Source organism: Moschus berezovskii, chromosome 9, assembly GCF_049115385.1.
Source record: "Moschus berezovskii isolate FMDL1 chromosome 9, NW_MosBer_1.0, whole genome shotgun sequence".
Lineage (NCBI taxonomy): Eukaryota > Metazoa > Chordata > Mammalia > Artiodactyla > Moschidae > Moschus > Moschus berezovskii.
The window spans coordinates 43819818-43834565 of NC_142468.1; the positions used below are offsets into that span (position 1 = coordinate 43819818).

At 36.1% G+C, this 14748-nt stretch overlaps 1 protein-coding gene across 5 annotated transcripts in view; it reads right to left on the minus strand.

Annotated features, from left to right (window-relative positions):
• ATP8B4 (ATPase phospholipid transporting 8B4 (putative)) overlaps positions 1-14748 on the minus strand; it is a 283705-nt gene that overhangs the window by 255019 nt on the left and 13938 nt on the right. For all 5 annotated transcript variants that reach the window (XM_088839599.1, XM_088839597.1, XM_055437072.2 and 2 more), the window contains one exon: positions 10224-10291. In XM_088839599.1, coding sequence (XP_088695725.1) covers positions 10224-10251 — 28 coding nt within the window. In that variant the 5' untranslated portion in view covers positions 10252-10291. The remainder of the gene's footprint in view (positions 1-10223; positions 10292-14748) is intronic.

A 14748-nucleotide genomic window follows, 5' to 3' on the forward strand; every position in this document is an offset into this window, starting at 1 on the left:
TACGGTTCCTCCTCAGCTGTACCTTCTAGCAGAATACTGGACCAATTGAAAAGATGAAAAGAAAAACATAGGAGCCGTGATTTCTTTACCTATTCATGAAGCAGCCAAATAAAACATATTTTAAAGGAGGTGAAAGAGAGCCAGAAGTTTGAGCAGAAAAGAAGTCTGCCCACTTCTCCACCCTTCTTCTGCCCACACTCTGGTCCAAGCCACCTCACCTCTCCCCCTGGCTGGGGTAATAGCCTCCCCTTGGGTCTCCTCACTCCTACCCTTTCATCTACTTCCAACAGAACAGAGTGACAGTTCCAGAACTGCAGTAGTTTCCGAGTGCTGCTCTAGGAAATCACCACAAATGTAGTTGTTTAAAATAGTACCAACGTATTGTCTTATTATTATGGAAGTCAGAAGATTGACAATAGATCTCACAGGGATAAAATTAAGCTGTTTCATCAAGACTGAGTCCCTTCTGGAGGCTCTAGGACAGAGTCTGTTCTTTGCCTTTTCTAGCCTCTAGAGGCTGCCCGAATTCCTTGGTCACATATGCATCACTCTGACTTCTGCTTTCATTATTACATCACCCTCTCTGACTTCTGCATCCCTCTTAAAAGAAACCCTTTTGATTACAATGAGCCCACTCTTATAATCTAGGATAATCGTCCCATCTTAAGATCCTTAACTCCATCACATCTGCAAAGTGTCTTCTAACACATAAGTTCACGTGTTCACAAGTTCCAAGGATTGGGACATGGACACCTTTATCTTTGCAGGAGTGGGGCATGAATCTGCCTACCACAAAACTCATCTCTGTCCTCTGCACAAATGTCCAATTTTGCTCAGGAGAGAAGCCAGTTCTTCTAATGAAGCTTAAGCTTCAGCTTACCTCACTTGCACATTTCATCCCAAGATCCTGGGAGTAGCACTAGAAATCTGTTTCATTCTGTCTTGTTTTTTGATGTGCAAGATTAATCTATTTTAGCCACAAGGGCTAAGATCATTGTCTCCATTCTATTTCCTCCCATCACATTTTGCCTTGTCCTAGACAATGCTGGGGTAAAAAAAAAAAAATGTCAAGTTCAAAATACACTGCGTTTGTGTTTAGCGGAGTGTATTTATGTGATCACTGTCACTTCTGTATAAAGTTACTGGCGGTCACCCCCAAAGTAGGAATAGTTCTGTCTCCGTGGGGAATTTCATCCTAGCATAGCAAGATGAAAGGGCAGAGCCCAAGGTCATATGGCAATATGACTGTGTCTGGTAGCACCTGGAGCCAGAAGTATGTGTATCATGGAAGAAACAGGAGTTTGCAATACTGAGCCAGAAGTTAATCTGTGCAGGATTCTTCCCATCATCACACATGTAAAATTGTACATGGAAAGTTTGCTTTTCATTAACTACTAGTCAAAACAAAATTTATCTCACATTAGTAGTATTAGGAGAATCAAATGCTTGAGTATCCTTGATACTATATATAATAAGCCTATCATATTTTTCTCTTTACATGATGATTGAACATATAAAATTTATTAAGATCCCAGTGCTGACAGAGCACAAACCCATTTGCAATAGTATCTTGTATAGTTAAGTACATCTGTAACAGCTTAGATATGAAGGAAACCTGATGGAAGTTTTCCCAAGGTGAACAATTCTAAATCTTTACGTGCCATTATGAAGCCATGAAGTTACAAAGTTATTCTAGGCTATCATAATTTTAAAACTAATTTTAATGTGCTAGAGGAAAAAATGAATTATCTTTCTAGTATCTCTATAGAAAGTTATGCACAAAACAATGGTCATAAAAGAGGCAATCAAAAAATAGGGCACCAAAAGTAGAGGAAGAAAGGTATTATAAAGGTCTATCAAGTAGTGAATTAATGAAGCTGTTATTTTTCTGAATTTTGTGATATGCATGGTATGTTACGGATTTTCAAAATTGAGATTTATAAGGATTTATTTTCTCATGCTAAATGAACATTACCTTTAATACTTAGTTTTGTATTAGTTTAAAGCTTCAGAAAAAAAAACTGGATCTGGATCTAGCCCTGACAACCACCCTCCCCTTGCTCAGTCAGTCCACTCCAGGCACAGTGCCTCTTTATTATTTCTCTAACAGGTCAGGCACACTCCCACCTCAAAGCTTTTACACTTCCTGGTCTCTCTGCCTAAAATGCTTGTCCTCCAGTAACTACATGACCCCCTTTTCACTTCTTTCAGATATTTGCTCAACTATGTCTTTCTCAATTCAACCTTCCCTGATTATCATTTTTAAAACTGCAATACCTCCAGTACACAAGATGACTTACTTATGCATTTATATTGTTAACTATCTCTCCCCCTTCCCCCAAAAGAATGTAAGCTTCCTACAGGTTTACGAGTTTTTGATTTTTAAAATCTGCTTTGTCCACAGTTGTTTCTTTTCTGTCTGGAACAGTGCCTGGCACGTAACAGGTATTCAGTATGTATCTGTGAAATGGCTGGCTGGTTGACTGGATGAGTGGATACATGAATAAGTGAATGAATGAACTACCAGTCAAGGTTGAAATTAACGTAAGACAACCAGCACTACCACAGTGATACAAGATCATTCCAGTCAAAATCATTGAAATGTGATGTTTTAAGTGGTTTATTCATCATATGAAGTCAGGTTTACAATTCACAGTAGGCTTTTCATTTCTGAAATATTAAAACTATTTCTCTTTATTAAAAAACACCATGTTTGGGATTACCTCATAAACTTTCAGACTTCATTCCACCATCAAAAGAAAATCCAGATTTCAAAATTAAGACTAGAAAGAAAAAATCTTCCTTTTCTTCAAATCACGTAGTTCTATTTGAACAAATAGTGAAAGTAATGTTTTTGAAAAATAGGTACACCATCCTGATTGTGAGCTGAGAAGTGTGGGATTCTTGCCATCCTGGGGAGTGAGATTTGGACATTTTATAGGCAAAATCTCTATAGCCTCCCAGGTGGTGCTAGTGGTAAGGAACCTGCCTGCTAGTGCAGGAAACATAAGAGATGTGGGTTCAAATCCCTGGGTCAGGAAGATCCCCCAGAGGAGGGCTTGGCAATCCACTCCAGTATTCTTGCCTGGAGAATCCCATGGACACAGGAACATGGTGGGCTACAGTCCACAGGATCACAAAGAGTCAGAAACAACTGAAGCGACTTAACACACACACAGCATTTACTAAGACTACTTAAAATAACGACAACAGCAACCATTCAGTAAGTGCTTACTATATGCCAGATACTGGCTCAAACACTAAATTAAAGGACTGTTCTAAGGTGTGGGTCTATGGAAGGAATATAAAAGCATCTTTAATAATAATTCTATGGTTAAAATTTTTCAATTAAGAGAATTTTTTTTTACAAAACCGAAGTATGACAATTAGATTATTACACATTTGGAAATACTAAATAATAAAATGGAGCATTGGAGCAATGTATTTGGAAATATGTTCTAAGACCAATAAACATGTATGACATAGAATGCAATTCTGAGTATTATTGCATTATTCATTGGAATAAGGCAGCTCAAAATAGATCTATATTTGTATATGTGTCACAGCTAAAGATTAAACCCATTCTAGTAAAGAAGACTGATTAACATATTGATTAACGATTATTTTCTTATTCAACTTAACTATTCATTTTGTTCATTTCTTACTTACCTAACAACTATAGAATAATGTTATATAATGTAGCTTTCTGATAAACTTATAAAACAGACTGTTTTAAAACAATCTGCTTCCCACTAAAACAGGATAAAATGTCAGGAAAACCCATCTACTGAGAACAATTATAAGAGATGACATATACAAAGCTGTTTGAAACAACCATGGAACAACAAAATCAGCCAGGACTTTAAGGAAAAAGTTCCAGCAGAGAAGAGAAATATACTGAGATGAACCTGATACTCTGTTCCTTTCCCTTGAGGCATGTGGTAATTCCTAACCTGCCCAGAGATGTTGTTGTTTTTGCATGCTTTCTTAATAAAAAAAAAAAAAAAAAGCAAAAAAAAAAAAAGAATTCAGAGCCTGGCAGGGAAGAAGGGCCCTAGTAACATACTAGGTTTTAGATTGACTTAGAGTGAGAACAAACTAAAGCATACAAGGTCTTATAAACACTGAAACCCAGCCTTAACTTGTCTCAGTCCCTGACTAGATCAAAACGACCTGTTCCTTCTCTTACTGCCTGCAGGAAGAAAGGTAAATCTCCTGAAGAAAAATAACATCCAGACCCTCTGTAACTTTTTCATATGCAATGTATAGATTTTAATAATAAACTAGCAGGAATGGCACAGCACAATAACAAACTACTGAAAACCAAGAGATAGAAAATAGAAGCAGGCTCACAGATAATCTAGATATTGGAACTGTCAGACATGGACTTCAAAACAACTATGATAACAAGACGGATAGTTTCACTAGAGAACCAGTATATATATAAAAGAAACAAATGGAATGTCTTACTCATCTTTTGTGTCACCAGTCCTCTGCAACAGGAACAACCCAGTTCAGTTCAGTCGCTCAGTCGTGTCTGACTCTTTGCGACCCCATGAACCATAGCACGCCAGGCCTCCCTGTCCATCACCAACTCCTGGAGTTCACTCAAACTCATGTCCAAAGAGTCGGTGATGCCATCCAGCCATCTCATCCTCTGTCGTCCCCTTCTCCTCCCACCCCCAATCCCTCCCAGCATCAGAGTCTTTTCCAGTGAGTCAACTCGTCCCATGAGGTGGCCAAAGTATTGGAGTTTCAGCTTTAGCATCAGTCCCTCCAATGAACACCCAGGATTGATCTCCTCTAGAATGGACTGGTTGGATTTCCTTGCAGTCCAAGGGACTCTCAAGAGTCTTCTCCAACACCACAGTTCAAAAGCATCAATTCTTCGGTGATCAGCTTTCTTCACAGTCCAACTCTCACATCCATACATGACCACGGGAAAAACCATAGCCTTGACTAGACAGACCTTTGTTGACAAAGTAATGTCTCTGCTTTTTAATATACTATCAAGGTTGGTCATAACTTTCCTTACAAGGAGTAAGCATCTTTTAATTTCCTGGCTGCAATCAGCATCCGCAGTGATTTTGGAGCCCAAAAAAATAAAGTCTGACACTGTTTCCACTGTTTCCCCATCTATTTCCCTTGAAGTGATGGGACCAGATGCCATGATCTTCGTTTTCTGAATGTTGAGCTTCAAGCCAAACTTTTCACTCTCCTCTTTCACTTTCATCAAGAGGCTTTTGAGTTCCTCTTCACTTTCTGCCATAAGGGAACAACCCAGTACCTACTAAATAATATATAGGTATCTTAACTTCAACTAAAGCACTACCTCCTTTGTAGGCACAGTATATGTAGCACCTGGAGCCCACAATACTTTTAAGGAACACAAAAATGTTTAAATTTTTATTTAAAGTTAGAAGAAAAATGAATATAATAATAATGGATACATAATAATGGGTCCAACCTGGATTATATTTGTCTTTAAACCCTCACAACTGTAAAACTTAATTTTCAATATTTTTTGAAGGAAGGGGCCTGGAAAGGCCCATGAAACACATAATGTGACCTTGGTCTGATCTTCCCACCCTGCACCCTGTGGAATAATGCATATTGCTCCACAACCCTCACATTTTGGAATCAATAATAGCTTTAGAGCTTAAATAAAGCCTCCCATTATCTACTTCTTTTGCTTCCCATATTACCTAATAACCTAAAATCTGAATTAGGTATTTTACATATGAACAACATTCTTTGTTGTTCATATGTAAAATATGAAGCACATATATGCTTTAAAGTGGTCATCTTTGGATCTCCCATTCAAGTTTACACCAAAAGGATAAATTACAAATAACAAACAAACAAACAAAAAACTAGATTGTAAGTGTGTTTTAAATATTTGAGTCAGTTAGCTAGAATTTTCCATATGCTGAAGACTGTGAGATTTATGTGGATATGGAGATACTAAAGAGTAAAGCACATATCTGAGAGAAAAGTCTTGTGTTCCCACAACACTTAATGTTTGGCTTGTTATGTTTTCACATACATCATCAATGTCCCAAGCTTCCTGATGATGTTGTGAAAGTTTATATAAATATAAGTGCACATTTCTTAAATGTAGATCTTAAATAACTCATTGAAGTAAAAATATCACTTCTGCCTGATTCTCCCCCTGACAACAGCAGGCTGACTACAAGTTCTCTGGTCTGTGCTCCTCTGGAAAACATACTGGTAGTGATGTTTGGTAAATTGTTATTAAGTTATCACTGCTACTGTAAACTTAATTGTATAAAGATACGTGTTTTTATTAATCCATAAAAAGTTATGTGAAGTAAAGTTGATACTACCTAGCATATCATAGGTGCTCAAAAATATTTGTTGACTGCCTGAATAGAGGAGTGGAAGAGAGAGGAGAGGAAGGAGAGGAGAAGGAGGAAAGGAGAGGAAGGAGAGGAAGCAAATGTGGCAAAATGGTAAGTAAATGAATATTGTAGATTGAGTAACGTCTGCAGCATCAACTGATGCCAAAGCTGATGCTCCAGTACTTTGTCCACCTGATACGAGGCGCCGACTCACTGGAAAAGACCCTGATGCTGGGAAAGATTGAAGGCCAAAGGAGAAGAGGGCGGCAGAGGATGAGATGATTAGATAGCATCACTGATTCAATGGACATGAACTTGGAGCAAACTCCAGGAGAGAGCGGAGGATAGGGAAGCCTGGCGTGCTACAGTCCATGGGGTCACAAAGAGTCAGACATGACTTAGCAACTAAACAACAAAAATCTCCAGCCTATAAATAGATCTACAAGAATTGATAATAATCTAAAGATGTAACGGGAGGCCTGGCGTGCTGTGATTCATGGGGTCACAAAGAGTCGGACACGACTGAGTGACTGAACTGAACTGAACTGAAAGATGTAACATTCCCAATCATGATGATGCAAATGATGGCGACACCAAAGTCAGTGCCTCAAGTCATGTGGACACTGTAACAAGTCCAAGAGGAAGGAACTAGCCTCAGCTTTCTCTGCCAATTAGCACCACAGTGAATATAGACCCAACTACGTGGCAACATTTCACCTCATTACAAAGCTATTTACAAATGGGCTACTTAATAGCTCATTACAAATAGCTATGACAGTCTGTAAAATGAAATTCTATATGAGGAAGATCAGCAAGTTGTGGTCCCCATCAAGAGTGGTTCAAGTAACTAATTTATTAGTTTCCTATTTAAATATTATTTCACAGTATTTGCACCCAAGATGTTCAATCCAAGACAACTGAGTGGAATAACTTTTGGAAAGGACTTTTGCCAAAAATCAATATGATGACAAGCTATTCTAAATCAAAAAGAAAATAAAGGAGTTTAAAGCCAAACACAATGTGAACATTATAATTAGATATCATACCAAAAATAAAAACAAGCTCTGAGACATGAGATGTGGGGACAATTGGGGAAACTGAAAAATGGAATGTATGTTACTTATTCATAAATGTTACATTTCTTGGATGTGGTGACAATACTGAAGTTAAGATGGAGAATGTCCTTGTTCTTAGGAGATCTGTGCCGAAGTATTTGGGGAGGGGATAAGAGTCATGTCGTCTTCAACAACAAACAAGTTTATGTGTATGCATGTGTTTGGGTGTGTGCTGGTGGAAGGGAGAGGAAAAAGAGGAAGCAAATGTGGCAAAATGGTAACAACTGTAGAATTTGGGTGAAAGGTATTTGGGTGTTTAACATTCTTCCAATTTTTTGTAAAGTTCCAACATTTTCAAAATTAAAAGTTAGAGGAAAATATAAAAAAATATAATGTTATAGAGAAAAGTTTAAGGTAGAAAAGGTATCTATGATTACAACATTATGATTTAAGAGCCAGTTTCAAAATAATGCACACCATAGTTCCATCTGGGGATATGTGGATAAATATACAATTAACAATATAAATATATAATTAACGTATTAATAGAGGTCACTGATTGGAGCCCTCTAAATTGGGCAACATGGCAGTCTGGAGCAGTTATCTCTGGATTGTCCAATTACGGTTACTTCTATTTTCTTATTTTTATTTATAAAAAATTTGCTTATTTTATACATATGTATTCATATATACATAGAAATTATTTTAAAAGAGTGAAACTGAACTTATCAAAACCTCGCAACAGTAGATTCTGTTAGAAATTTGTCCTTGTCAAAACTGGTTAATCTAATGTTTACATTATTAAGATAATACCAGTGACTAGGTCGGAGAAGGCAATGGCAACCCATTCCAGTACTCTTGCCTGGAAAATCACATGGACTGCAGTCCATGGGGTCTCTAAGAGTCGGACACGACTGAACAACTTCACTTTCACTTTTCACTTTCATGCATTGGAGAAGGAAATGGCAACCCACTCCAGTGTTCTTGCCTGGAGACTCCCAGGGATGGGGGAGCCTGGTGGGCTTCTGTCTATGGTGTCGCACAGAGTTGGACACAACTGAAGTGACTTAGCAGCAGCAGCAGCAGTGACTAGGTATAAATAAATCACTTTATTTGTAAAAGAAAAAAATGACAACAATAATTCTAGACTCTTAAATCAGCTCTGGAAATATGAAAATATTGCCCCAGAGGGCATAACTAATGACCTACAGGTGTATTACACTGAGACAGATTTCAGCTCATTATGAGACTGAACATTGCAATGAATGTGTCCAACAAGGGAACAGACTGCACCAAGAAATAACTGCCTATCTAAGTAGGTTACAAAAGCCTCTTGATGATAGTGAAAGAGGAGAGTGAAAAGGTTGGCTTGAAGCTCAACATTCAGAAAACAAAGATCATGGCATCTGGTCCCATCACTTCAAGGGAAATAGATGGGGAAACAGTGGAAACAGTGTCAGACTTTATTTTTTTGGGCTCCAAAATCACGGCAGATGCTGATTGCAGCCATGAAATTAAAAGATGCTTACTCCTTGGAAGGAAAGTTATGACCAACCTTGATAGTATATTAAAAAGCAGAGACATTACTTTGCCAACCAAGGTCCGTCTAGTCAAGGCTATGGTTTTTCCCGTGGTCATGTATGGATGTGAGAGTTGGACTGTGAAGAAAGCTGATCACCGAAGAATTGATGCTTTTGAACTGTGGTGTTGGAGAAGACTCTTGAGAGTCCTTTGTACTGCAAGGAGATCCAACCAGTCCATTCTAAAGGAGATCAATCCTGGGTGTTCATTGGAAGGACTGATGCTAAAACTGAAACTGCAATACTTTGGCCACCTCATGCGACGAGTTGACTCCCTGGAAAAGACTCTGATGCTGGGAAAGGTTGGGGGCAGGAGGAGAAGGGGACGACGGAGAATGAGATGGCTGGATGGCATCACCGACTCTTTGGACATGAGTTTGAGTGAACTCCAGGAATTGGTGATGGACAGGGAGGCCTGGCGTGCTGTGATTCATGGGGTCGCGGAGAGTCGGACACGACTGAGCGACTGAACTGAACTGAACTGAAGTAGGTTAACCAACTGTCACACATAGGATTAGAAGGAGAGTATTAGATACACTCTAATCCAGCCTTTCCTCTCTAACAAGTCTGAAATAAAACAGCAGTAATAAACCAAATACAAAAACTACACAATAATCTGTCACTGACTAACAAGGTTTAAGACAAGATTAATACTCTCAGGTCACAATGCTGTATTTCTTAAAACTAGAATACTATTAAAACTGCTCTGCTAGACAAATTACTCAACCAAAAACCAAATATTTCTTGCCATAATGAACCTAAATTATTTCTGACCGTATGATCTTAGTTTTAAGTGTTGGTGTATTCATACGATGGAATACTGCTTTACAAGAAAAACCTGAATAACAAAATATTGATACATGCAACCACATGGAAATATGTCAAAAACCTTATACTTAGTGAAAGAAGACACAAGAATACATGCTGCACGGTTTCATTTACATTAATTTCAAAAGCAGGCAAATCAACCAAATAGAAATCAGAAGGTGGTTGTGTACAATGCAGGGAAAATGGAAAAAAGGGGGCACAAGGAACTTTCTGGAGTGATAGAAATATTGTCTCTTGCTTTTTGGTGATAATTACAAATCTACATAAAATTGTCAAAGCTCAAACAGAACACTCAAGACCTATGTGGTTTTTGCTTATAAATTATACCTCCTTGAAATTAAAATGAATGCTAAAAAAATCATATTTGCTTTGTATCTCCTGAAGAACTCAATACTTACCAAGTGATTTCTTCTTACTACAGAACATTATTGCACTTGATTATTTCTCACCAGGCCTCACAGCTGGCCTATATAAGAAAACAGGATATGTACAAAACATTAGTATTTGAGAAACACTCGTTAACCAAAAATCCCATCATTCAGCTTTCTTCCTAGTCAAATCTGGATGACTAGGAAGTCATTAACACAACAAAGAATAACACACTCCATTTATGAGAATTAAATCTAACAAGACAGACACAGAAAACAAACTTATGGTTACCAAATTGGAAAGGGGAAAGGGATAAATTTGGAGTTTGCAATAAAAATATACACACTACTATACATAAAATATATAACCAATAAGGATCTGCTGTATAGCACATGGAACTATGTACAATGCCTTGTAATAACCTATAATGGAAAAGAATCTAAAAAATAATGTATCTATGTGTGTATATATATACACATATGTGTAAATATAGAGAGAGACTCAAGTCAATTTGTTGTACACCTGAAACAAACACACTATTATAAATCAGTTCTATTTCAATTAAAAATTTTAAGAGAAACAATTCTATATAAAAATTACCTATTTGTATTATAGCAGATATATGGAACAACTTAAAGTAAGAACAACTGTGACATTCAATTTGGGATTAAAATGGAGCCAAATTTTCTAATATATCCAAAACCCTGTAAATTTGAATATTACAGAGGTGATGCTCCAACACCTGCCTTTTATTTAAGTGCCAAGTGTGATTCCTTTCAGAGTCACCCAAGTCCGGGAAGTGCAGATGGTCCCATATAGAATTAAATGAAGGTGGAACATGCCTAGACATATAGTAATCAAAGTGACAAAAACTAAGGACAGAGAAAATATTAAAAGCAAGAAAGGAAAAGCAACAAATAATAAACAAGGGAATCCCCATAAGACTATCACTTGGTTTTTTTAGCAGAAACTGTACAGGCCAGAAGGGAGTGGCTTGATATATTTAAAGTAAAGAAAGGGAAAAACCTAAAACCAAGAATATTTTTCTCAGCACGACTCTCATTCAGAATTGATGGAGAAATCAAAAGCTTTATAGACAAACAAAAGCTAAAAGAATTCAGCACCACCAAACAAGTGTTACCACAAATGCTAAAGCAATTCTTTAAGCATAAAAGAAAAGGCCACAATTAGAAATAAGAAAATTACAAAATGGTAAAGCTCACTAATAAATGTAAACATATAGTAAAAGTAGGAAATCATCTACACACAAATATGATGTCAAACAATAATTGTGAGAAGAGGAAAGTACAAAGGCAGGATATTTTAAATGCATTTGAAATTAAGAAACTAGCAACTTAAAACAATCATGTATACATATAGACTGCTACATCAAAACCTCATAGTAACCACAAACAAAAAAATCTATAATAAATAAACACATAGAAAAGAAAAAGAATCCAAACACAACACTAAAGATAGTTATCAAACCACAAGAGAAGCAAACAAAAGAGAAAAGGAATTTAAAAAGTCCTACAAAAGCAAACACAACTTTAAAATGGCAGTAAGAACATATATATCAATAATTATCTCAAATGTAAATAGATTAAATGCTCCAACCAAAAGACATAGGCTGGCTGAATGAATACAAAAACAAGATCCATATATATGTTGTCTATAAGAGACCCACTTTAGATCTAGAGACACATACAGACTCAAAGTGAGGGGATAGAAAAAGGTATTCTATGCAAATAGAAATCAAAGGAAAGCTAGAGTAGCAGTACTCCTATCAGACAAAATAGACATTAAAATAAAAACTGTTGCGAGACACAAAAAAGGACATTACATAATAATCGAGGGATCAATAGAAGATATAACAATTATATATGCACCCAACACAGGAGCACCTCAATATATTCAGCAAATGTTAACAGACATAAAAGGAAAATTGACAGTAGTACCATAGTGGAGGACTCCAGCATTCCACTTACACCAATAGAAACATCATCCAGACAGAAAATCAATAAGGAAACAGAGGCTTTAAATGACACATTAGAACAGATAGATTTAATTAATATTTATAGAGCATTCCATCCAAAATCAGAAGAATATGCCTTCTTTTCAAGTGCATATGGAACATTCTCCAGAATAGATCATGCTGGGCAACAGAAGAAGTCTTGGTAAATTTAAGAAAACTGAAGTCATACCAAGTATCTTTTCCAACCACAATGCTTTGGGACTAGAAGTAAATTACAAGAAAAAACAGCAAAAACCACAAACACATAAAGGCTAGACAATATGCTACAAACAAACAATGGCCCACTGAAGAAATCAAAGAGGAAATTAAAACATACCTAGAAACATAAAAATGAAAATACCATAATCCAAAACCTGTGGGACATAGCTAAAGTAGTTCTAAGAGGGAAGTTAATAGTCATACAAGCTTAGCTCAGGAAACAGGAAAAATTACAAATAACAACCTAAACTTACACTACAGTAACTAGAGAAAGAAAAAACAAATGAAACCCAAAGTTGGTGGAAGGAAAGAAATCATAAAGATCATTTTGAAAATAAATGATATAGAGACAAAGAAAACAATAGAAAAGATTAGTGAAACTAAAGACTGTTCTTTGAAAAGATAAAATTGATAAACCTTTACACAGACTCATCAAGGAAAAAAAAAAGAGAGGATTCAAATCAATAAAATCAGAAATTAAAAAGGAGAAATTACAACTGCCAGCCCATAAACTCAAAGTATCAGAGACTACTATGAATAACTATACACCAATGAAATGGACAACCTAGAAGAAATGGATAAATTCTTAGAAAGGTACAGTCAACTAAGATTGAATCAGGAAGAAACAGAAACTATGAACAGACAATTATATGTACTGAAACTGAACCTGTAATTTTAATAAACTCCCAAACAAAAAGCAGGACCAGATGATTTCACAGGTGAGTTCTATTATACACTTACAGATTAGCTAACACCTATCCTTGTGAAACTGTTTCAAAAACTGCAGAGGAAGGAACACTCTCAAACTCATTCTATGGGGCCCCCATCACCCTGATACTAAAACCAAACAAAATATCACAAAAATGAGAAAATTACAGGTCAATATCAATGATCGACACAGACATAAGAATCCTCAATACTAACAAACCAAATCCAACAATGCATTAGAAGGATCATATACCATGATAAAGTAGGATTTATCACAGCGATGCAAAGATTTTTTAATATCTGCAAAATCAGTGTGTGATACACCACATTAACAAGTTGAAGAATAAAATTCATATGATCTAAATAGATGCAGAAAAAATTTTCAACAAAATTTAACACCTATTTGTGATTCAAAAAAAAAAAAAAAATTCTATAAAATGAAAAGAAAATCTTCCATAAAATGGGCATAGGGAAACTACCTCAACATTATAAAGGCCATATATGACAAATCCACAGCTAATATCACACTCAATGGTGAAAAACTGAAAGCATTTCCTCTAAGATCAGGAATAAGACAATGATGTCTAGTCTTCATCACTTTTATGCAATATAGTTTTGAAAGTTCTAATCATAGTTTGAGAAGAAATAAAACAAATCCAAATTGGAAAAGAAGACGTAAAACAGTCACTGTTTGCAGATGACACGACACTATACATAGAAAATCCTAAAGATGTTACTAGAAAGCTACTAGAACTCAATGAATTTGGTAAAGTTTCAGGATAAAAAATTAAAACACAGAAATCAGCTTCACTCTTATACACTAATAATGAAAGATCAGAAAGAAAAATTAAGAAAACAATCCCATTTACCACATCAAAAAGTATAAAATACTTGGAAATAAACCTACCTGAGGAGGCAAAATACCTGTACTCCAAAAACTATTAGATGCTGATGAAAGAAATCAAAGAAGACACAAATAGATCAAAAGATATGTTCTTGGTTTGGAAGAATCAATACTGTCAAAATGGCAATACTATCCAAGGCAACCTATACATTTAATTCAACCCCTATCAAATTACCAACGGCATTTTTCACAGAACTAGAAAAAAATTTTTAATTTGTATGGAAACACAAAAGACCTCAAATAGCAAAAGCAGTCTTGAGAAAGAAAAACAGCTGGAGAAATCAGGCTCCCTGACTCCAGCCTATTGTACAAACCTATAATCATTAAAGCAGTATGGTACTGGCACAAAAATGGAACTGTAGATCCATGAAACAGGATAGAAAGTCCAGAAATAAAACTACTCACCTATGGTCAATTAATCTATGACAAAGGAGGCAAGAATACAATGGAGAAAAAACATTCTCTTCAATAAGTGGTACTGGTAAAACTGAACACCTACATATAAAAGAATGAAATTAGAACATTCCCTAACACCAAACACAAAAATAAACGCAAAATGGATTAAAGACCTAAATTGAAGACCAGAGTCTAGAACTCCTAGAGGAAAATATAGGCAGAACACTCTCTGACATAAATCACAGAAATATCTTTTTGGATCCCCTTTCCTAGAGTAATGGAAATAAAAACAAAAATAAACAAGTCAAACCTA